This window comes from Myxine glutinosa, chromosome 12 (genome assembly GCF_964187855.1).
Source record: "Myxine glutinosa chromosome 12, kmMyxGlut1.1, whole genome shotgun sequence".
Taxonomy (NCBI): domain Eukaryota; kingdom Metazoa; phylum Chordata; class Myxini; order Myxiniformes; family Myxinidae; genus Myxine; species Myxine glutinosa.
This window is the reverse complement of record NC_136272.1, coordinates 94,096,971-94,121,870: the sequence shown is the minus strand read 5'-3', so window position 1 is coordinate 94,121,870 and position 24,900 is coordinate 94,096,971. Positions and strand designations below refer to the sequence as shown.

The window sequence follows — 24,900 nt, the reverse complement described above, 5'->3', positions numbered from 1 at the left end:
AGGAGAGAGTAGATCGACTCCTGACGAACTCTTCCTATATAAACGTGCAGCTCCGAAGTAACACGGCAGCGTGTGCAAAGCGACTGAGAAACAGGTATAGCGGCCGCTTCCGTATTACAGAATTCAATCTTTTTTCCAAATAGGCACCATGTACTGTTTAGATTTTGATGATTTGCATGTGATATGATTCAACGGATGTTTATATGAATAGTTTAAAATAAAAAATCCTTCAATTTCTCATATTTTGCCTTTTCATTTGGGCTTTCCAATTGAAGCCCCCGCCCATAGGGCGGGTACCGTTGCTAGTATCTATAACATGATATTTGAAAAGGTTGTGGACGAGTTATGACAAAACTATTTGGATCAGTTGGTTAGGTGACAAGAATAAGCCGATTTGATTTTGGGTCACGTCCGAATCCAGATCCGGCCTATTGGTGGGATACAAAAACGTAAAATGTTCAGCCTGGCGGAGGTTTGCTCTCGACCAAGTGATGTTCTCGTTCCTCGTGCAATTGCATTTCGACTTCCGGCCGTTAAACCTGCCACGTCAGGACTTGCTTCTCGTCGGTATCAAAATGAGATTGAGTGGATTTTAATGTCTGGTTATTCTTGTTTTAGTTTTATGTTAAAATGAGAGCAATGTGAATCCTTTTTGCAGAACCAACTAGTCTCTTAACAATTGCCATTTTGAATTGTCATGCTAACTCTTCTGTTTTTCTGCCTCTACTCAGCTTTCCGCCACTGTCGCAGTCAAGCATTTCCTCTCCAATTTTTCACCCTCCTTTTTATCTCCGTTTTCCCTTCACTTTTTGGCCTCCCCTTTTATTTTCTTCTCAAATCGTTTCCCCCTTTATGAATATGCAATATGGAGACGATTAGTGTGTGATTGCAGAGTTGATAAGACCTTGTGATGGAGATCTCCCAGAATGCTGGAGGGTAAGTGTACCTGTGTCTGCATGCACTGTGACATTTGTGTTCGGTTCCCCCATCACTCTTGTTCAAATTGTCAGCCATGTTTCTTCCCGCTCCGCACTTCCTCATGTTTGTTGCTTCTTCACCTGACCTTCAATGGTATTTCCTCATGTATCGATTTAAGCACATGTTTGCAGTAACAAAATTCCGCTTTGTTCGGAAGTTGCGATTCCATGCATTGTTGGCGTTTGGTGTCGCTATCTGCTGTACTCTAACAGGTAAGCCGTGCAGCGGTTGTCATATCGACTCTTGGTTGCCTTGCATATGCACTATAGGATAAAGGTTCCTCGCCATCTGTTGACGGTAATTGAGCAATATTTTTGACTTGCAAGAGCAAGCGACGTGGTCCATTGTGGTGCCCGCTTGCATCGCCATGTTGGTGCTGGAGCTAACATCACTCGATGTCTCTTGCTCTGGACACAGCGTAGGACTGTGACGGTCAGTTGCTTGGGTTCTCCCTGGTTTTGTGTCCTGTTCTTCAAAAGTGCTCACAAGTGCAAGTGTTCAAAACCTTTGGCTCATTTGGTATAATTGTCCTGTTGGTTCTGATTGGTTCATCTCGCCACGGTGCCCATCAGCGACATCCGTGACGATGTCAACAAGACGTGTGCAAACTGCCAAAGTACACTCATTTACGGTGAGGGACTTTAATGAATTGATAAATACAGTTTGCATTTGCACAGTTTAATCCTTCATTGTATTCTTATTCCAAAGAAAACGTTTTCCTTGAGCTCATCCATCCATCTATCAGTCGTTTTTCAACTCCTAACAGCCATGTTGTAATATGCTTCCGCAGTATCAACTTCCTCCAACCCTCTTCCCTCAAGGACAAAATGTGGTTTACGGTGACCAGGCCCTTCGCAGTCATTGCAATGTCGTCAACCTTTCGACTTTGGTGATGTTCTTCGATCTGTGTCGATGTAGTAGTGGCAATGCATGCACGAGATGAAAATACTCGTTCCTTGCAAGGCACTTCAACGCAGGAGGGAAGACCCGTTAAGCCTGCCCAATCGTTGCCAACCTCTTGGTTGTTTATCCGTGTTCTGCATACTTTTCAAATGCTGGGAGTCAATCAGAGGTAGCAGGTACCATTTTTTAATTCTTTGGTACGACTCGGCCGGGGTTCGAACCGCCGACCTCCCAGATTCGGAGTGGACCGTTAAGCCACCAAATCTAGTAAAATTTGCCTGGTTCGTTATAGAGATCATTTGGTGTATTCTGGAATTTGCTTTGTATTATTTTATTCTGTATCTTTTCGCCATTTTCTGGATTTTCGTGGTGGCTCAGTCCCTCGATCGTTCTGGGAACTTCCTTGGTGGTAATCTACAAAGCTGGGAAAGGCAGGGCGATGGAAGGCTGCATCCTTGAGGGAAGAGGGTTGGAGGAAGGAGATAGACAAAAGTATAACAGGTAAACTGTTTCCAATAGCTGTTTTGTTAAAATTAATGTTTAGCTGCAGCCGCCGCCGTATTGAAGATTGTTATTCCTTACAGTTGGCATTCACTGAGCCACGTTCTACCGCACAGTCACGTCCTATGCTCTGCTACACCGACCTGACCTTACCAGTTGTCCTTGCTCCACACGCAGTCTTGGGAGTCCATGATGTGGAAGATGTATGCCTGTCGGGATCTGTTTGATGTGTTGATGTTGCTCTTGTGTACGACGCGTCCGTCGAAAATCACGAGGGTTCCTGCAATTTGTGCTGCTGTTTAAATGCTCCGTTTCAAGAAGAAGAACGTAATACTGTACTTCCTTATTGTTGCCTTTTCTAAATGTACATTTTTTTTTTTTGTAAGAATAAAGCGATTGCAAAGTTGGCCTAAGTTCGCAAACTCACACAAAGCACTCTTCCTGCTGACCAGTTTACCTTTTGTCACGGGTAACTTCACAAACTCTTCGTCGAGATGGTCTTTCTCTTGGCCGAGAAACTTGGTCTTTGGGTACTCTGTTGGCAGAGACCGAACCATCCTCCTTGTGACATCATCTGCAAAGTAAACATTTGTATTTATTCACTCATTTGCAGGGTACGGGGCAAAGCTTGCAAGTAACTAGCCATTGGTGCATCCTGGCCCAGGGCTGAAGAAGATTTCAAAGTTTTGTTTAATAAATGGCAGGAGCCCCAAAGACCGATTTGATGAGTCTTAGCTTGAGTCTTCTCCAAGAGAGGTTCAGCCTCAATGGGAGAAATGAGTGGGCATGCTAATGGTTTTTATGCCTCCGCCCCCGAAGATGGCCGGAGGCATTATGTTGTCAGATTATCCGTCCGTATGGGCTAAACTTCGTTTTTCTCAGCAACCATATGTCCGATTGACAAAACTTTCAGAGTAGGAGCGACACCCATGCAGAATGTTTTTATGATAATTGTGATGTCATAGGTTACGTGGTATGGCAGCCATCTTGGAATAAACACAAATAATTAAAAAATATTTCTTGGAAACCACTGAATGGAAAAATTCCAAACTTGGCACATTGTTAAGTACTCCCAATGGGGAACAAAAACATGATAATGTTCATCCATCGGTGAGGTGGTATACCAGCCAAAAATGTTTTAATTGAATGCCTTGTCCTAAAAATCTGAAATTGCATGCATATGATCTATGACCCATTTGTATTGAAATAATAAATTTATGATTTCACAGGTCACATGGTTTGGCAGCCAAATTGGATTTAACCTAAAACCTCAAAAAACATGTTCTCCCAAACCACCGAATCGATTGACTCGAAACAGCATGTGAACCATTGACTTGGCATGGTGATTAAAAGTTGATCACGAAAACGTCATTGGTCACATGGTGTGGCAGCCATATTGGATTGAAGGAAAATATTAAATAATTATATCTCTGAAACCGCTTACCCTTTCGATGTGAAATTTCAAAAATGTAATCCAACACCATTGTTGCATTTTGTTTGAAAATGATGACATCGTAGGTCACTTGCTTTGGCAGCCATCTTGGATAGAAAAACAAGCCTTATCCAATCAACAGGGAACTTCACAAACATGATCCCCTACCCATACATATGCAGAGTGTACATTTTTGATGTCATATGTCACGTGGTTTCGCAATCATATTAGCTTGAAAGCCAATATTTCAAAAAAAATCCCTTCTCCAAAACCACTTCACCGATCGATGTGAAACCTGTCATGTCTAGTAAAAATGTGATACTTGAAAACAGCTGAAGGGATTTAAATCAAACTTGTTTCTTTTTAGGACAGTGAATGAGGGCATCTACCCATTGTCACATGCAGGGACTATGTGGAGGCATATTGGTGACACAGTCACATTGCTCTAGTTATGTGTGGGATGGTTGGGGACTGTGCCAACCCTCCCCTGCCCTCTCCTTTCAAACACCTCTTCTGCACCCATATTGACCGTACAGTTTGGTCAAAACTGCTCCTGTGTACACGATGCCCTTCCCGTTTGGCATTGAGATGAACTACGACGTACTTCGATGCGATCCGGGAATTATTTGCAGGCAGCCGTTTTCCTCCGTTGCATCCTCGACAGCAAACCAGAAGCCGGTGATGCATTGCGTTGGTTCTGTGTGCAGGAAGGTCGCGTCCTGGTGTGGTGTCACTGTATATTTGGGGCCCAGGAACATAGGTCAGTGATCTTGCTTTTGTCGGTTCATAAATTTTTTTACTTCATTTCATCCTGCTTAATAATTTACAGTCTATTTTGAAACTTGTCAAGGTTTTACTAACAGCTTGGGCTGGAATGCAACTTCAATAAATGCAATTGTCAATTATTGACCAACTCACCAAGTTATGTTCCAGTAACATTTAATCATTCACTTAAAAGATATTAGGATTGCTGTTTCAGCAAACCAAGTCCATTTTATCTCATTTAAGCACGCTGAATGCTTTGATCAAATTTACTGTTCAATCCGGCTCCAAAACAGGATCACCTGTAGCATGTGTTTCGCCACATCTCGTCCCTGGATATTGTTGGAAATTTATTAAGCTTGTCGTGCTATGCTCCAGCTGCAGTTCCTCGTGATGTTGTCTTAGGTACTGGCTCACAATGGCGTGCTGTTATTGAAAGGTGCACCAGAAGCTCTTTAATATTCACTGCGAACATATGGAGAACTCGACTGGCTTCACATTCCCTCCGAAGGGGCATACACGGTGTCTTCTAATTAAAACCACGTCTAACACCTTTTAAAACCCAATGCCAAGGCTCATGGAGGAGCTCGAACACACTTCGTACCAGCATGTTCAAATACAGAATTTTGCTCGTCCAAAATCTTTACCTCTGCCACTGAAGTTGGATGGAGGTTATGTTTTCACCCCTGTCTATTTGTCTGCTGTCTGTGAGTATGATATTTCAAAACGTTATGGATGGATTCGGACAAAATTTAGTGGGCGGGTTTGGTTTGGTGTGTGGCCTGGACAAAATTGATTAGATTTTTGGTTCAGGTTCGGATCCAGATCTGGCCGATCAGTGGGATACGAAAAACATAGACTGTTCAGCCTGGCGGAGGTATGCGCTCTACCGAGTGCCTTTCTAGTTGGTTTTCCTGAATTAGCGAGAGAACTCCGCAATCACTTCAATATAACTCGCATTTAACAGTTGCTTAAGGAGGTCGGGTAGATCGGTAGAACAGGGTACAATGGTAGAGCTGTTTTCCTCTGCAAATAAAAGGAGTGTTGCTTGGATGCCAAATGCAATTTGTCTCCACCACCATCTTGTATTGTGTTCCATTGCCATGGTTATGCAGTACTCAAACAAGGAATTGTAGAAGACTGGACGAGCACACTCCAAAAATGACCTGAATGTCTGCCGATGAAGGTTGGCCATTTATAAATGATTGTAAAGAATAATATATGCATGAAATTAAGAATGGAAGTTAATTTGCAATACTGTACTGTACAGTACATTTTTTTTTTTTGAAGCTTTCAAATTTATATGCAAGAAAGCAAATGGTGATTGATTGATAGATAAATAGCTATATCGATGAATAAATAAATGAAAGTGAAGGAAGAAGACTTTACCAATGATAACCTTATACGTATAGTGTTTTACAAAATGTTAACTGATCTGTCATAAAACATACCTTCACCCCCGATTCCAGGTTGCTGTAATGGTCAGGGAGGGAAGAGGGGATGGGGAGAGGGTGGAAGCACATTGGATTTAAATTTGAAAGTATCAAGTGTCCAATAATCACAAAAAAAGAACAAAGTATGGGTTTCTTGCACTTGCCTTGAAGATGTACATGCTCTGTACAACAACAGGTTTTTTGATCTGTAAAGCCTCAGCTGTAGCCTGAAAGGGAGACATTTAGGAGACTTTCAACATGAGTAAGCCTTCTGCACAAGCCACTTTCATGGCTATTATTTATGATAAATGGTGGAATTTTTGCCATGATCGTCACCATGATGTATACATAAATATTGTCGCGCAACCGCCGAAATTAATATCTGGCGGTCGCAGATTGCCGATTACGAGGCTTTAACTCCGAGGCGGAAGCTCAATAGCGGATTCCAAAATCTCAAACACCTAAGCGCGCGGAATGGAGGGAAACAGCGCAAGTCCCCACAGCCTTATCTATCAAATCAATCAGGTGGTAAACTGCGTTCAAGTATGTACAGAAAATAATGCAAGGGTTTATTCAGGAAAAGGGCAAGGACAGAAAAAGCACGATAACTCTAATAAGAAGCCTAAATTGGGATCCCACACACAACAGATATCAAATACAAATGAGGGAATATGAATTAACAAAAATAACACGTCACGTCGTGTACAGTGTACGCGGAGCTCGGGCTTATCTGTCTTGTCCGTCCAACGCGGCTCCAAACTCCGGCCCCGATGTACCCACGAGGCCTCGCTCCAAGCTCCGATCCTCTCGCCGCCAACGAGGTCCGTGCACCAAGCTCCAAAAGCACCAGCACCGCTCCACTCGGGCTACACCTCAGCCCAACTCGGGTCGGGATCTCTGAACGACTCGACCGGGCTGCTGAAGACAACTCCTCGTATCGACTCGACTGCCCAATGGTGTTCGGCAAACTGGCGTTCAGCAACTCCCTATGGCTCAACTGCCAACTCTGCGAACTGCCAACGCAACTCGGGCTCTCTCTCTGCACTGCCAGGAATGTCACAACTCCCTCACTCCTGATCAACTCAGGTCGGGGCTCTGATCTCATCTCTCGATCCAACTCTCCGGACTGCCTCTCTCAACTCCACTGCCGAAACTGGCGTCCGGCCCTCGTTAATATCTCTGGCCGGTTACGTCAGCTTTGGCGCACTCCTCAGCCAATCAGAGCCTCCCCCGGCTAGCCGGCTTGTCCAGGTCACACCCACTGCGTCACTCCACTCCCGCTCCTATTCCTTGGTCACAGCACGTGCTATGTGAGGTGGATAGGCCTCTCGGAGGTGTAAATGGTGGCGGCCAATTGTGGCGGTGTTCTAGCCTGATTTCTTCCTAAGTCATGTCAGGGGGCAAAGGCGTCATTTAGTGTTGTACTAAAGGTCCTAACTGATGTTTATGTGGTCTGCAGTGCCATAATGGACAAAGGTTTGACTACCAGGTAAGACATACAAGGGCTCTACTGATTAACCCCTACACTAACTATCACCCGAATCTCCTGGTAGATTCACAATTATACACCTTAACCGACAAAACACCTAAACATGACTTATTACAGGTAGATTCCCTATCGCGACATCTCGAAGCATGTTAACTACTCAGATCTACTCTGCTCTACATATTGCTCTACCAAATTCGTAACAATATATATGAAGAGCCGTAATTGGAGGGAATAATTGCCCCATGGGGCTAGGATTATATAAATTAACTCCTCTGCTGTTTTAGCTGAGGAAAGCTGCATAAAGCAACCAAAAGAGCTACCATTAGGTAAGCCCTTTGCTGTTTCAAACTCTTCCCGAGTTTCTCTATAACTGCAGACATTCACTGGTAGCATATACAATCATATATGACAATCCCAATGCTAGACACCCCCTCATCTGCTTGAGAGCTTTGGTGATGTGCGTTTGTCTACTCTGTCGCTGATGGGTTATGCACTGCAGAGGCCTTACCTTGTGTAGCCTCTCATGTTTTCTTTATGCAGCTATATTCAGTTAGAACATGGGAGGTGTGTGTATGTATATATATATATATATATATATATATATATATAACATGAGGGCCAGTCAATAAGTAACCTTAAAATGGCGATATAATTCGAGAATGTAATGTGTGTAATTGTAGACGACATATGTTATATCTATGGGTAAGAGTCATGTTTTCCCTGTTTTAGATCTGGCAACATTGAGCGTATGACGTCAGTAGAGCAGTTCCAAGATGGCAGCTCCCTTAGAAGCATGCACCAGGGAGGAGCAACGTTCTGTCATCCGTTTCTTGGGAAGTGAGGGTGTGAATCCCAGTGAAATCCATCGCAGAATGAAGATGCAATATGGTGACGCAAGTTTATCGCTGCAGCAGGTGTACGACTGGGCCAGGATGTTTAAAAGTGGAGTGTCCAGTGTGGCAGACGCTGCTCGCTCGGGCCGGCCTCACACAGCCGACACCAGAAATGGTTGCAGGAGTTGAGCGCGTTCCAAGGGAAAACCGTCACATTACGCTGGATGAAGTGGTCTCCGAATTGAACATTAGCCATGGTTCAGCCAGCACACCATATCATTCACAGCGTGCTGGGGTTCCGCAAGGTGGGTGCCCAGACAACTCACACCCAAACTGAAAGAACGGCGAGTGGACGCATGTGAAGAATTTCCTGGACGTTACGAAACAGAAGGCGACGCTTTCTTACAGCGTGTAGTGACTGGGGATGAAAGCTGGGTCCACTACTTTCAGCCAGAAAGGAAGAGGGCAAGCAAAGAGTGGTGCCATTCAACTTCATCAAAGCCCAAAAAATTCCGCATACAGCCGTTCACTGGAAAAGTGATGCTGACGCTCTTCTGGGACAGCTGAGGCCCACTTGTAGAGCATTACATGCCTAGAGGGACCACAGTCACCAGTGCATTATACTGCGACCTCCTTAAAAATCATCTGAAACCAGCAATCAGATCAAAACGTCGTGGACTACTCACTACAGGTGTTTTGCTGCAGCATGACGATGCTCGGCCCTATACTGCCCGCGCTACAACTGCAACAATCGAGGGAGGACCTGCATTTTGAGTGTCTTCCTCGTCCACCCTACTTGCCAGACCTCGTCCCTTGGGATTGCCACATATTTGGGCCACTTAAAGAGGTGCTTGGTGGAACGACTTTCCGATGCGACGAAGATGTCCAAGAGGCGGTGCACGAATGGCTACACATCCCAATTTTTTTTTTTATAGAGGAATCCAGGCCTTGGTAAAGCGCTGGAAAAAATGCATTGAACGCAATGGAGATTATGTTCGAAAATAGCACAGTTGTTACACATACATGCAATAAACAAGTTGTGAAAAATATTCTAAGGTTACTTATTGACTGCCCCTCGTATATGTATGTATGTACATACCGTATATATATATATATATATATATATATATATATATATATATATATATATATATATATATATATATATATATATATATATATATATACTATATATATATATATATATATATATATATATAGTCACACTTTTTCTATATTCACATCTCTCTCTCTCTCTCCCTTCACTTTTGTTTCCTCTTAAATTTATTCGCTCATGTTCTCAACTTCGCTTCCAACCCTCACACAATCCCTTTTGATGAGCCCATTTGCCATTTTAGGAGTACGTACCTTAATTTTAAGACTGTGCGTAATTTCTTTGAAAACTGGATCCAGTACATGTAGTGCTGGTGAAAAGCAGAGTAAGGTTATACAAGTGGAACATAAACACGTGCATGCACACTTTGTGCTTTCTTGGGTAGTCGTTATTTGTACAAAATGTACAAAAAAAAACATCACAAGTCAAACGTCATCCATTTTCAACCATATTTAGAGGTTTCTCAATGGGGTTGAAGTTCTGGACTGTTCAGGAATGGTACTGGTGGCCTGACATTATGTCACTTTTCTATTTATAGAGTTTCCTTTTTGCTGTTGGGGAAGCGGTTTTTATGGTCCTGCACAACTTGGAGGAATCGTTTCTGTTTTTTCTTTGTAATGATGATGCCATACTCCACAATAAGGGCCATACAACTTTCAGCATTGTCATTATCACCTTCAAGTGTTCAACTGTTTAGTACCTACCTGTAATGCTCTCTGAGCTCCCATGACTCCGACCAGATCCAAATCCTGAAAACCAGCTGAAATTCTAATGCACCTGCAGAAATCCATTGTGTTCTTTGTGACAAAATATTAAATGTTTTATTGGGCAAACCACATTCCAAAGTTGGTCTCCAAAGCCAGTTGCCAACTGGGCATCTTCTGTTGTACAAAGTAATTCCTTGGCCATCATACAAGGCCATCATTCGCAGCTTGATGTAAATCTCAACTCCCTCTTTGGATTGACACCCCTGCCTCACACCTTGCTCTGCTTGACACCGGGGGAAAACAAGGCCTTTAAGATCATTGAAATCTAGTGATGAATCTGAGTCTATGGACCTATCACTTTGCCGTCGCAGACAAGTCAGTGGTCTCTATCTTACACCACCTCCTTTCTGGTCTTGCACTCTCTGCTCTTTCCATGCCATCCACCACAACCATCAATTCTCTCCTCCCCCCCCCCCCCCCCCCCCCCTCTCACACCCCTCTCCAGTTTCCTGCAGTGTTCACATGGTCCACCAACAACTGGTGAAACTCCCTAAATCCAGGATCAATGCTTGTCCCCTCCCCCCCCCCCCCCCAATCCCCCTCTCTTCCTGCCTGTGGATCCAACTTTAACATTATCTTTAACCTCATGCTTCCCTCCAGATCTTCAAGACAGCTGTTCCCCACCAACTCTGATCGGTGTTGTTCTTCTTCTCCTCTTCCCTTTATAAGGGGTGAGGTCCAATGGTGTACCATGCTTCTGCTCTGCCTTGACCACGATACTCCTCCACTCCCCTCTATCCTCAGCAAACTCTGTCCTCTCACAAACCACCCCACCTTACTGATATACCTCTTCATGCCTTCCTCCCATCTCAACCGTGGTCGACCTCTTTTCCTTCTACCTTTCTCCCTCAACCTATCCGCTCTCTTTGCCATTCTCTCATCACCCATCTGCACCGTGTCCAGCCCATCTCAGCCGGCATTTCACCAATCTTCCTGTCAAACGCATCTGCGCACCAATCTCCTCCCTCAGTTCATACATCCTCCATCTATCCACCCTCTTCACTCCCACAATCCTCTTGACCCAGTTGTTCTCTCACATAGTTCCCCATCCCAAACCATGATCTTTTGTGCCCTCGATGCCCACCCTTCCCTGTGTGTACCCTGGTTAGAATAGGTACTGCGTGTCGTAAGAGGCGACAAAGAGGGTTGGCATCAGGAAGGGCATCCGGCCATAAAAACATTGCCTCAAAAAAGAGAACCATGACAATTACAACTACATATGGGCAGGGTACAGCCAGAAGTGGAGATCGGTTTCTGAGGTTTGGGACATGGAATGTAGGGACAATGACAGGGAGATCAGGAGAAGTGGTGGAAGTATTGGTCAGAAGAAGAGTGGACATATGTTGTGTGCAAGAGCCGAGATGGAAGGGAAGTGGTGTGAGAATGGTGAAGGGTAGGCAGGGACAGAAATACAAGTTTGTGTGGCAAGGGTGCCCAGAGGGTGTGAATGGTGTTGGTGTCCTGTTTTCTGAGGAGTTTGTAGACAGTGTGGTGAGTGTGACTAGAGTGAGTGATAGGTTGATGATGGTGAAAATGATGATTGGAAAGCTCTTGGTGAACGTCATCTCGGGATATGCTCCGCAGGTTGGTCGGAGCGATGAAGAGAAGGACAAGTTCTGGTGTGCGATAGAGAAGCTGATGGAAAACGTTAAAGATGAGGAAGTTGTGGTAGGAGGAGACCTAAATGGACATGTGGGAAGGAGTATGGACGGTTTTGAGGGAGTTCATGGGGGTTACGGATATGGTGTGAGAAATGGAGAAGGTGAAAGGATTTTGGAGTTCGCTGATGGAGCTGATTTGTTGATTTGTGATACTCAGTTCCAGAAAGGGGATAATAAGCTTGTTACACACACGTCAGGTGGGTCGACAACAACCGTTGACTACATGATGGTGCGTAGGCGAGATAGGGGGCACCTCCGGGACACAAAGGTGATCCCGGCGGAGGAGGCTGTTTCACAGCACCACTTGGTTGTCTGCGACATAAGGGTGAAAGGTGCGATGAGAGCTCGGCGGGTGAAGTACCAACCGAGAATGAAGGTGTGGAGGTTGAAAGAGGTGACAGTAAGGGAGGCATTAAAAGAGAGGCTGAGTAGGGTCGAGGATGATGTGGTTGAGCTTGAACGTGGTTGGATGTCAATGAAAGATAATCTGTTGGGAGCCGCTGGTGAGGTATGTGGATGGACAAAAGGACCACCGAGGCACTCGGAAACATGGTGGTGGGATGATGAAGTTGGAAAGAGGATTGACGAGAAGAGGAAGAAGTTCAAGGAGTGGCAGAAGGCGAAGGGTACGGGAGCAGAAAAAGCAGAGCATGAAAGTTATAAGGCAGCCAAGAAGGCTGCAAAGAAAGAGGAAGCAAAGGCGCAGGAGGTATGTAGGAAAATGTTCGGAGAACGCTTGGATTCGGAAGAGGGTCAGAGAGTTTTATTCAGGATTGCAAAGCAGATGGCGAAAGAGAGGTGTGATGTGATGGGGGTGAGTTGCTTGAAGGATGAAGTGGGACAAATCGTTGTGGACCCAGATGGAATTAAAGGAAGATGGAAAAGATATATGGAAATGCTGTTGAATACAGAGAATGAATGGGATGGCAACATAGAGAGTAACCCAGTTTTAGGACCGGCAGAGAAGATAACTGAGAAGGAAGTTGAGGAAGCGATAAAAGCAATGAAGAGTAGAAAAGCGGGAGGGCCGACGGGAGTTGTGGGAGATATGTTGAAGGCAGCAAGAAGTTGGGGTGTGAAGAGAATGACAGAGATCTGTAATCTGGTGGTGAAAGAAGGCCGCATTCCAGTGGATTGGGAACCGAGTACCCTCGTCCCTCTATACAAGGGGAAAGGTGACCCTCTGGAGTGTGGCTCGTACCGAGCGATAAAGTTATTGGAGCATGGAATGAAGGTATTGGAAAGGGTGTTGGAGAGGAGGATAAGGAAGAAGGTGAAGATCGACGAAATGCAGTTTGGATTTATGCCAGGAAGAGGAACGACAGACGTGCTCTTTTTTGTGAGGCAGTTGCAGGAGAAGTACATGGAGAAGAGGAAGAAGTTGTTTCTTGGGTTTGTTGATCTGGAGAAAGCATTCGATAGGGTTCCACGCAAAGTATTGACATGGGCATTGAGGAAGTTAGAAGTGGAGGAATGGTTGATCAGAGTAGTGATGGCAATGTACAAAAGAGCGCGCACAGCTGTAAGGACGAAGGACGGGAACAGTGCTGAGTTTGAGGTGAAGGTGGGAGTGCATCAGGGGTCGGTACTAAGTCCACTACTATTTGTAGCTGTGATGGAGGTGCTGGCTCAGAATGTAAAGGAGGGTTTACCGTGGGAGTTGTTGTATGCAGATGATCTGGTGTTGATTGCGGAAAGTATGGATGGACTGAAGGAAAAGATGAACAAGTGGAAGGAATGTATGGAGAGAAAAGGTCTGAAGGTGAATATAGGAAAGACGAAGGTGATGGCAAGTGGTAAAGCATGTGGTGAGGTGGAAAGAACTGGGAAGTGGCCATGTGCCACAGCCCATGTGCCCATGCAGGAAGGGTGTCGGAGTGAACTCCATTCAATGTACAATGTGCGCTGAGTCGGTTCATCAAAAATGTAGCGGTCTGAGAGGGTCATTAACCAGTGTGGCAGCTGCATTCAAATGTAAGGTGTGCACAGAGGGAGCTGCAGATGGAGGAAATGTTGAGATGGATCTTGGAGACGGCGTGAAGCTGGAAGGTGTGAAAACATTTTGCTACCTCGGACACATGCTGAATGGAGAAGGTGGATCAGACTCGGCAACGGTTGCTAGAGTGAGATGTGCATGGAAGAAGTTTCGGGAACTGAGTGGCGTGCTGATGAGGAGGGGAGTGTCGTTGAAGCTGAAGGGAAAGGTGTATGCTGCATGTGTGAGAAGTGTTATGATTTATGGGGGCGAGACATGGGTAATGAACGTAGAGCAGCAACGAAGGCTGGAAAGGGTGGAAATGCGAATGGTTCGGTGGATGTGCGGAGTATCGTTGAGAGAGAGGAAGACAAATGATGAATTGCGAAAGATGATGGGAATAGAGCCTGTGATTGATGCTGTGAAGAGGAACAGGTTGAGATGGTTTGGTCATGTGTTGAGGAAGGATGAAAGTGACTGGTTGAGAAGAGTGATGGAAATGAATGTAGAAGGAAGTAGAGGACGGGGAAGACCGAGAAAGACTTGGCTAAAGATGGTGTAAGGACAAATGCGGGCAAGGGGGTTAACAAGGAGAGATGCAGAAAATAGGGCAAAATGGAGAAGATTGTCATGGGGACCGCAAGGCTAACCCCAGCTCTAGCAGGGAAAATGGCCTTAAAATGCATGTTGTTGTTGTTGTTGCCCACCCTACCCCAATCCCTCCTCCAAAATTTCGAGTTTGTCCTTCCTGAGAGTTCCCTTCTGCGTCATATCTATCCTGTCCAGCCCACATGTCGTTTCCTGCCCTCCATTCCTTACCAAACTCATTGTTTGTCCAAGTTTCCCTCAATTTTGTCCTTCAACTCCACTGTTGGTGTCCCTCCCTCCCTCTATATTTCCTTTTGTCCTGTTGCATCCTGATTCATTCAGTGTTTTAGCTCTTCGACGAGCCTCGACTCTACATACAAAAAAAGATTGCAATGTTCTCAGACTTCCTGATATTCAGCTTGATGCACTTTGGAGGTTTATCCATGCCCTCCTTTTCATTTAGCGTCTTTACCATTGCTCGTTTTGACTCTGCATGTGAACACATTTGAATCAAAAAACACCCATACAATGAGCTTCTCATTGAAATACCATAGATGTCAAGCAGATTTTGAAAGGGTAGAATTCACCTTGTCATACTCAACAAGATTATGCAGGACGATAAGGTCATTGCGAGGAGCAGAAATGGTATGAGAAGCAGTGAACTTTGCTTTAAGGTAGACTCGAACAACAAAGATGCAGATGTCACGTTGTCCTCTTTCCTCATGTCCAGTGAGATTAAACTGCTGAGTAACCATCTGGATCTTGAGGGCATAAATATTATGCCTAGGCATTGACTAAATCCATCTTGCATGAAGCTGGGCTTGAGATGCTATAAATGGCACTCCATGAAGGGGGATGCCACCAAGAAAGGTTGTTTTTTTTTGTATACGAAATTGACACTTGTGAGAGCTAACACATAGAACATATGATAAAGGGAGCAGGAGACAAAAGGAGGAGAAAGAGGGAAGCACATCAACAATAGAGAACAGGGATATCGGGAGATCTGTGGAAGGGCGAGGTTTGGTGTGGTGTACAAGGGATAAACAAGATGGATACTCGAAGGACTTTTAGGAAAGAAAACAGATTTTGAAGGAGGTGGATTAACGGAGGTAGAAAAAAATCAAGGTTTTGGATGGGGGAAGAGAGATGGTGGTGAACAACTGTTTTGAATACCTGGAGGGGGAACTGGGATTGAAGAGAGTGTGGGAGTTTGTTACAGAGGCAGGAAAAAAGAGGAATGAAAGAGTGAAGGTGAGCAGGGAGGGAGTCTTGATTTTGGCAGTTTCATCAGAAGAGGGTTGCTGTCAGCTGGGGGAGCTAGGCCGGAGAGGTGTCGGTAGAAGACAGGCCGTCAACCTGCCTGCGGTGAGCGAGTGAAAGGCCCTCAATCAGTTTCATCGTGGGAGATACCAATGATTCTGAAAGCTTTGGTTTATACAGCGTGAAGGCAAGCTAGGTGAGAGGCAGAAGGAACAGCCCAGAGGGAAGAGCAGTATTCCATTGAGCTGCGGATGAAAGCTTTATATGTGGTGAGGACCTCAGTCGTGCTGAGGAAGGACTTCGCATGATGGATGTTGCCCAGTCGGTGACTGGCTTTGGAGGCCTGCTTGGAAATGTGGTTTTGTCCAGATGATCTTTTCGGTGAGACACAATGAGGGTGTGAGATTTGTCAGGAATGAAAGACGTGTTCCACTTGTTTGACCAGTTTGTGATTTCTTCCAGGTCTGCAGAGAGAGAAGAGGCTGCTGCTTGCCGATATGAGGGTCGAGATATAGAGCGGCAGAGAGTGCAGTCATCAGCAAAGAGATAGAGAGAATTTTCCAGAGAGTCAGAGAGATCATTAATGAAGACCAGAAAAAGCACAGTGCCCAGAACACTGCCTTGAGGAACTCCAGCCTGAACAGGAAGAGGAGATGAGATAATTCCATTTAGAGCCACACGTTGATGACGACAGGAGAGGAAGTCCGTGAGCCATGCGTGGAGATTTCCATGGATACCATAAGTGGAGAGTTTGGTGAGCAGGGCAGGGTGCCAGACCATATCGAAGGCACGAGATATGTCAAGGGAGACAGCTCTGATTTCCTGTCTGACGTTGAGGACCTCCATCCATTGTTGAGGCAGCAGAAGCAGCATGTCCAGCGTAGAGTGACCTGGTCTGCATCCAAATTGATGATCTGAGATCAAGCCTTTGGAGAAGAGGAAGGATTTGTTGTCAGAAGTGATGATGGATTCCATGACCTTGCTGATTATTGAGAGCAGGCTGATTGGTCTATAGTTGCAAGGATTTATTTTTGCACCTTTCTGGGTAAAGTGGTAATGTTGGCTGATTTCCAAACTGATGGCAGATGACCTTGAGCAAAAGAGAGGGCGAAGAGAACAGAGAGAGTGTGAGAAAGAGCGGCATAGCAGGATTTTAGGACCCGTGGGCTGATGCCGTCTGGTCCAGTTGCAGAATCAGAGTCGAGGTTTGACAGAAACTTCTCCACTTTGTTGGGAGAGAAGGACACAGAGTCCAGGAGCAGCTGGGTTTGACTGGGTAAGGTGGGTACAGAGAGATGGGTTTCGGACACAATATTTGGAGGCAAACACAGAGTTGAGGCTTTCGGCTTTTTCACGTGCGGAGTCAACTGTGTAACCGTTTGAGGTAAGGGAGGGGAGGAAGGGGAACAAACACCAGAAACATTTGACCAGATGCCACCAGGATTTGGAGGAGAGAGACAGGTTTGAGAGTTCAGTCTTGAGGTTCACCATATTCAGAATAAGCAGATATAATGTGAGCCACAAGGTCAAACTTCATTTTTCTTTTACCGGCCATTTATTGACCCACGTTTTCATGTGGTTGGCCTGGGGGAAGCTTGGCCAGAGTCCTCATGAACCGGCTGGCCAGGCCTGACGTTCGATTAGTTCGGGCAATAATTTGGAATTTTGGCCAGCGTGCTCGCAATAGCTTGCCTACTCTTTTCGCGACACCACGGGATCGTTAACATCCACCAACGAATACTGGTACACGGGACTCCCATTTAACGCCCATCCGAGGGATGGCGCACACTTTGATGAATCACCTTGCCTGTGAAACACCGGCCTGACAGTTTATGATTGGGTCAGCAATGAAACCCAAGCTAGACGGTTTAGAGGTGAGTGCGTGTATCTCTATAGTCTAGATTCTAGACCATCCTGTCAGCCCCAAACTTCAACTTCATTGAGCAACCAAATTTCAAGCTCAGGACCTAACCAACAGATCGCTTAACCGAAGGACATGACGACCGTGCTACTTTCACCAGACTCGTCCGTTGCCTTGGCCACACAATCAGGTCATGTGGAAACATTAAAGTACATTTGGTATGACCGCGGTACTCTTACCAATCATCATGGTTTAGATCGAGTCAACGGAATGGGAAACTCCGTACGCATTCCAAAGGTAGTTTAACCGAAGACTCACCATGTCCAATTTTGTTGACGGCCCTTTCCTTCGGGATGATGAATACACCTGGGAAAACGAACATTGGTGTTGACAAAGCAGGTAAAACTTACACCTTAGTTTATCTGTTTCCATCTATTTGCAACTTTACCTTTTGTATTGAAAACGTCCTTTTCGAAGAAGAATCTTATTTTGTCTCCACTCGTAAGGAAGTATTCGTTGCTTCCCTGTGCAGGAGATGATGGCATCTTTGTTATCATCGTTACCTGCTCTTTTAAAGAAGCGTTTATCAAGTTGTTGATTTAAAAAAAAGGTCACATCTTCCCCTTTGGGTTCCTCCTTTTAAATGAAGCTTTATTTGGGTTTCTTGGTTCTCACGGTCCAGTCAATCCGATTGGACCAAAGTAATGAGCAATATTTGAATTGATGTACCTTGTGGATGCTCACCTGGCTCTTTACTTGACTGTCTTCGGTGATGAACTCGACCAGGCACGAGTGTGGTACGACCATATTGTGCACAAGCTCCGCCACTCGTTTTTCCATTTTCTCGCACTCTTCGGGACTCAAGAAGCCTTTTATGGCCACGTATCCATCGGAGCGAAACTGCGGAGGGTCAACCGACATCTTTCATTTCAGAGAGGGGGGACACATGGAAATCTCATGTGGAAAGCATAGAGGTTGATATTATTCTTTCGTATGCAGCACAAGGGTGCGGGGTAGCGTCAATGGCTGAGGAAGCGGTTGTGCTGCTGATGCATTTGCCCTTGGAGTTTAGTGCAGGAATTTGGAATACCAGCAACGGTACCCACCCTATGGGCAGGGCTTCAATTGGGAGGCCCAAATGAAAAGGCAAAATATCAGAAATTGAAGGCTTTAAAATTTTTTTATTTTAAACGATTTATGTAAACATCCGTTGAATCATATCACACACAAATCATCAAAATCTAAACAGTACATGGCGCACATTTTGAAAAAAGATTGAATTCTGCACAACGGAAGCGGCCGCTACACGTCTTTCTCAGTCCCACGTTTATGTGTGAAGAGTGCGCGCCGAATCTGTAACACGGAAGCGGCCGCTACACCTGTTTCTCAGTCGCTTTGCACACGCTGCCGTGTTTCTTCGGAGCCGCACGTTTATATAGGAAGAGTTCGTCAGGAGTCGATCTACTCTCTCCTGGTACGTAGAATTTCAACAAAAGCCACATCACTGTTCATATCGGTAAATATTATTCCATCGTGTTTGGAAAATTGGGAAAACAACATAGCCTATTTTACTCCAGGGGTTCCCAGGATTACCCACCCAGAATATCGTTGCGATCGGTTCAGCCGTTTTTGCGGTACCTGGGAACGGACAGACGGACATTTGGTGAATTATAGTGAGATGTCCAGCGGGCCGGAGATAGCTCGCTTACTCTTCGCGAAGGACACCGTGGGTTCTTTAACGTTCAGCAACCAATGCTGGCAGACGGGATTTCCGTTTAATGCCCAACTTGGGGACAGTATACACATTTATGAATCGCCCTGCCTGTGAAACACCAGGACGACTGTTTATAGCTGGGTCGGGATTCGAACCCAGGCTAGACAGCTTTGGGGACAGTGTGCCATCCTTAGAGGAAGGTATTGAAAGTGGTGTTGGTCGAAGGGATGAGGATTGGAACGAAAGAGGGTCTGAAGGCAACGGTAAACAAGGAGGGATGAAGTGAGAAATTCCATTTTGGGGGAAGTTTTGCCTAAAACCTTTTACACCCGTTAAAGCACTCCCGCCCATCCCAAAAATTTTGCATAAGTATCCATTTTGTCCACCCCTTGCATTCTCATCGTTACCTGGGTCCCTTGTTTGTCCGTCTACCTTCTCCGTCCGCCCTGCTGTTGGCGTTTCCCCTTCTCCTGCGCTTCCATGAGCCTCGACCATGTATGTAAAAAAAAAAAACCCGATATTTTCGCTCCAACATGAGACAGGCATGTTGTTCCGTTGTGGCTCGGAGAGATCTTACCTTCTCAACGTTCTCCATCGAAATTCCTTCGTTCTCCATGACTGCAAACAAAGCGCAGGACACCGCGAAGCTCCTTCACTGCGCTGGAAGCAACGGACGAGACGTTTCACCAGTTGTTTGCTTCGCGATGCAGGAGCGGCCAGAGTCCCCAGGGGTCGGCACACTGTTCAAGTTGTGTGTTCAGCCAACCAGAATGGGCAAATGCGAAACGTCAATGCTGATTGGTTCAACTAAGGCTTATCAATTTATTGCGTACCGAGAGGGTTGCGGAGGCGAAAGTTGGAGCTTCGAAGCTGTCCGGCCTGGGTTCGAATCCCGTCCCTGCTATAAACTGCCATCCTGGTGTATCACAGCCATGGTGATTCATCAATGTTTGTGCCGGCCCTCGGATAGACTTTAAGCTGGCCGTCCCGTCTGTCAGCATTCATTGGTGAAATTAAAGATCCCATGTGTCCTTCGCGAAGAGTAGGCGAGCTCTCTCCGGCACTGTGAACAAGTTATAAATTCCTGGCCCGACCAGCAGAGGGAACCACTGCATCAGCGACACAGTTGCACTCCCCGGCTATTGATGTGCATGCAACCTAGCAGCCCCATGCTGTAAATGGAAGAAGAAGAAGGAAAAGAAGAAGAAGAAGACTAACTCTGCTGGAGCATGGACACCTCATCATTCGTGGCAAGAAGGTGATATCATAAGGGTGGTCTTTTTGATTCATTTGCATTAATGAGGTGCTTATAGTGGAAGTTACAAAGGGCGGATTCGAAAAAGATCTTGCATCAAAAATATCGATAGACTAAAAAATTCATGAACTCATTTCATAGCGGTTTTATTTTGCCCCTGCCAAGGTGGTTCGTGGTCGAGAACAATAAGGGTAACATCTGGCCAAATGAACATGTGATGTACGATTTCCTGCTCCCTGATGACAACTACCAAATGGCAGGATTCTGCCCCCCTTGATGCCAAGGTATGGATGCACCACATCGCACCATGCCAAAGACTTCATTCTGTCCGACAGGTCGTGGGCGGTCGAATGAAGCAGCAAAAAGGTGTCTTGTGCAGATTTTGGGCCAAGGAATTAATTATATAACTGAATTATTATTATTTTTTAATTAGATTTTTTTTTTTTTGGGAAGTATGATATAAATGTAGAGTATAATATTATGGGGTGCACTGGGGTCACGACCAAATATCGTAGAGCGGAGCAGATAGCCCACTGGTGCGAAACTGTGAAGTATCCAATGGACGCGCTCGCCGGCCATTTTAGCAGGCAGGCAGAGTGAGCTTGCGCTCGCCATCCATCATCTCGCAGTTTATCCTATCCATCGCCATGTTATCATATCATATCTTATCCATCTTATCCATCATCTCGCCATCCATCGCCATGTTATCATATCATATCTTATCCATCTTATCCATCATCTCGCCATCCATCGCAGTTTTATCCATCTCCCAGTGAGTTATGACCATCATCATTTTGTATAGTACAGCCCATAAATCCATAAACATGGATTTCACTCTACCAGCATCCCTTTAACCCTTTGAGGTACATATACATGTACTATCCAGTGTAAATGCTTGGAAGGAGTGATTCATGTCTCACAATGCTTGCTAGGACAACTTCTTTCATACTCTGTGATCTGTATGATTTGAACGACAGCCGACGTTTATCTATATTTGATCGACATGCAAATATATGGATATTAAAGTTCTTGTTTAATGAAGATCATTAATCTGATTTAATAATGGTTTCATGATATTTGCATGTAATAACATATATTGCACACCTTTATAGAATCTAATGTTCATTCAAGCACATGGCTCTGCAGCAAAACGAAGGAAAATAAACATATCATTCATTTCTGCTGTCATTTTTTTTTTTTTTTTGTATACAAGATCGAGGCTCGTGAAAGAGCTAACATTAATCACACAAAAAGTCAAACCGACACACAAAACACAAAAAATAAGAGGAGCGGCAGACAAGATGGGGAGAGAGGGAGAGAGGAGAGGGGGAAGGACACAAACACAACATTTGAGAGCAGGGACAACGGGAGAAATGTGGGAGGGGGAGGGCTTTGGGGGAGGTGGGAGAGGTATAAAACATATGAACACTGCAAGGACTTCCAGGAAAGAAGTTGGAATTTCCAAAAAGTGTATCTGGGGTGAAATTAGCGGGGGTAGAAAAGATCAAGGTTTTGGATGGGGGAAGATAAGAGATGGTGCTGAACAGCTGTTTTAAAGACCTGGAGGGTGGAGTGGGATTGAAGGGAGTGGGGGAGTTTGTTCCAGAGGCGGGAGAAAAGGGGAATGAAAGAGTGAAGGTGAGCAGAGAGCCGAGATTTTGGCAGTTTAACCATAAGAACAGAGAGAGGGTGAGATAGAGAGGCAGAGCCGGCTTTTAGGACCCGTGGGCTGATGCCGTCTGGTCCAGTTGCAGAATCAGAGTCGAGGTTTGACAAAAACTCCTCCACCTTGTCAGGAGAGAAGGACAACGAAGGTCATGATGCATTACATACAAGTACATTGTTGGGACAGGATTTAAAATTGTGCAAGACGTTGAAATGTCTATGAACATTTCATAGACATGAAACTCTCCTCTCTCCTCCTATGGTATCCATGGAAATCTCCATGCATGGCTTGCGGACTTCCTCTCTGGTCGTAGTCAACGTGTGGCCCTGAATGGATTTCTCTCATCTCCCCTTCCTGTTCAGGCTGGAGTTCCCCAAGGAAGTGTGCTGGGCCCTGTGCTTTTTCTGGTCTTTATCAATGATCTCTCTGACTCTCTGGAAAATCCTCTCTATCTCTTTGCTGATGACTCCACTCTCTGCCGCTCCATTCCTCTTCCCTCAGATCGGCAGTCTGCAGCCTCCTCACTCTCTGAAGACCTGGACAAAATCACAGACTGGTCAAACAAGTGGAACATGTCTTTCAATCCTGCCAAATCTCACTCTCTTACTATGTCTCTCCGAAAAGATCGACTGGACAACCCTCCCATCTACTTTCTCAACAATCCTCTCCAAGAAGTTCTGTCACTCAAGCTTTTGGGTCTCACTATCTGCCATGATCTTTCTTGGGAAAACCACATTTCCAAGCTGGCCTCCAAAGCCAGTCGCCGACTGGGCATCCTCCGTCGTGCGAAGTCCTTCCTCGGCACACCTGAGCTCCTCACCACATACAAGGCTTTCATCCGCAGCTCTATGGAATACTGTTCTCCCCTATGGGCTGGTGCTCCTGCCTCACACCTGGCTCGGCTTCACGCTGTTGAATCCAAAGCTTTCAAAATCATTGGAATCTCCCGCGATGAAGCTATCTCTGAGGGCCTTTCACTCATTCACCGCAGGCAGGTAGGTGGTCTTTCTGTCTTCTACCGACTCCTCTCCGGCCTTGCTCCCCCAGCTCTCTCTGTGCTCTGTCCCCCAAATATTCCTACAGGTCGCACAAGATCTGCCAGCAACCCTCTGATGGTTAAACTGCCGAAATCTCGGCTCTCTGCTCACCTTCACTCTTTCATTCCTCTTTTCTCCCGCCTGTGGAACAAACTCCCACACTCCCTTCAATCCCTCTCCTCCCTCCAGGTCTTTAAAACAGCTGTTCACCACCATCTCTTATCTTCCCCCATCCATAACCTTGATCTTTTCTACCCCCACTAATTCACCCCAGATCCACCTTGTTTGAAATTCCAACTTATTTCCTGGAAATCCTGGCAGTGTCCATATGTTTATACCTCTCCCAACCCCCCCCCCCCTTCACATGCCTCCCCCCCTTCACATGCCTCCCCCCCAAAGCCCTCTCCCTCCCACAGATCTCTCGATGTCTCCATGTCTCTCGGTCCCTGCTCTCAAATGTTGTGTTTGTGTCCTTCCCCCTCTCTCCCCATCTTGTCTACCGCTCCCGATGTTATTTGTTTTATGTGTCTGTTTGTCTTTCTGTGTGATTAATGTTCGCTCTTTCACGAGCCTCGATCTTGTATACAAAAAAATAAAAAAAATAAAAAAAAATAAATAAAAAAAAAAACACTGAAATGTTTCAATACATGGACATCTGTGCATCTAATACCGACTTAATGTAGTGCAAATAATTGAAAATAATTTATTCATATCTTTTCGTAAATTGTCATGAGATGCAATGGTCAGCACGGGTGCTGTAAGTTTAATTTCCACCTGTAAAACGTGTGAAAAATCATTGCAGGCAAGCGTTTAAAAGTACATTTGCCAATGATACATAACTTTTCTTTTTTTCTAGTGAAGTAAATCTTCCAGTGAAGCAGCCCGAATTCCGCTTGCTTGCTAAGATGGCCGCCGTTCTGCTCCATTGCGTACTTCACCTAATTGAACGCGGTTGCGCACGAGTGGCCTATCTTGCTCCGCTCTATGATCTTTGGTCACGACCTTAACCAGGGTGTAATACTACACGTACACACTGTGCTATTGTAACGTATCTGAAGCTTTACCATAAGTTATGCGACATGTTTGTACAGGTGAGCTGTGCATCATACGTCGCTCATCATTAAGTGAGATTATCTGAAGAAATATGTACTGCAAGTCCGGACACAGACGATATCGGACATATTATTGGAAAAGAATTCGTTTAAACGCACTTAATCTGTACATAGACAAATGTACAGATTTATAATCATTGTTACACTCCTGTCTGTTTATGACGAAAATTGAAATTTTTTGTCATATGTCGGTCTGTCTCGTTTGTCTGTGATTGCGATAACTCACGGAACACTTTCTGCTGTCTTCATAAAACATTAACAGAGGATTCCGAAAAGGTTGAAAAAAGAAAAGAAAAAGTGAGGCTGTCAATGTTTTTAGCCGCGTCGCAGACGCTGCTCATAGAGTGCCCTCTGCTGTTGTTGTTGTTCTTCTTGTTCTTGCAGAGAAGACAAAACCTCAAAGCTCCACCCATTCTGGGAACCATAGCTCCACCCATTTTGGGAGAGGCTTCATATAAACAAATATCCACCATTTTATTAACTCGCATAGCTTTGAGGCCTGTTTTGTAGGCCCGTGGTGTCTTCCTCTCACACAGTTTTATTTCAAATCAAATTCGAT

The 24,900-nt window shown here is 45.2% G+C and overlaps 1 protein-coding gene and 1 long non-coding RNA gene across 3 annotated transcripts in view; one reads left to right on the top strand and one right to left on the bottom strand.

Annotated features, from left to right (window-relative positions):
- Nucleotides 1-1,603: 1,603 nt before the first annotated feature.
- On the bottom strand, nucleotides 1,604-19,989 carry LOC137437621 (phytanoyl-CoA dioxygenase domain-containing protein 1). Its single transcript, XM_068132097.2, has 11 exons — nucleotides 19,849-19,989; nucleotides 18,302-18,457; nucleotides 18,006-18,081; nucleotides 17,876-17,923; nucleotides 9,700-9,755; nucleotides 6,174-6,236; nucleotides 6,028-6,049; nucleotides 4,419-4,547; nucleotides 2,840-2,956; nucleotides 2,536-2,662; nucleotides 1,604-2,335 (listed from the first exon to the last, which is right to left on the bottom strand). Exons 1-11 carry the CDS (start codon nucleotides 19,885-19,887, stop codon nucleotides 2,296-2,298), a joined length of 873 nt encoding a protein of 290 aa, XP_067988198.2. The 5' UTR covers nucleotides 19,888-19,989; the 3' UTR covers nucleotides 1,604-2,295.
- LOC137437622 (uncharacterized) overlaps nucleotides 18,953-24,900 on the top strand; it is an 18,734-nt gene continuing 12,786 nt past the window's right edge. The window contains exons 1-3 of one of the 2 annotated variants that reach the window (XR_010986562.2): nucleotides 18,953-19,031; nucleotides 20,369-20,529; nucleotides 20,692-20,810. This is a non-coding gene — a long non-coding RNA (uncharacterized LOC137437622). Of the gene's footprint in view, nucleotides 19,032-20,368; nucleotides 20,530-20,691; nucleotides 20,811-24,900 lie in introns of those variants that run through there. The other variant, XR_010986561.2, reaches the window with a different exon arrangement.

Coding starts and splice junctions, on each gene's coding strand:
- LOC137437621 (XM_068132097.2), bottom strand. CDS start 19,887: ATGGAGAACGAAGGAATTTCGATGGAGAACGTTGAGAAG. Junction 4,548..6,027: donor ACCTGGAATCGGGGGTGAAG/GTATGTTTTATG, acceptor CCAAATATACAG/TGACACCACACCAGGACGCG. Junction 2,663..2,839: donor GAAGTTACCCGTGACAAAAG/GTAAACTGGTCA, acceptor CACAAATTGCAG/GAACCCTCGTGATTTTCGAC.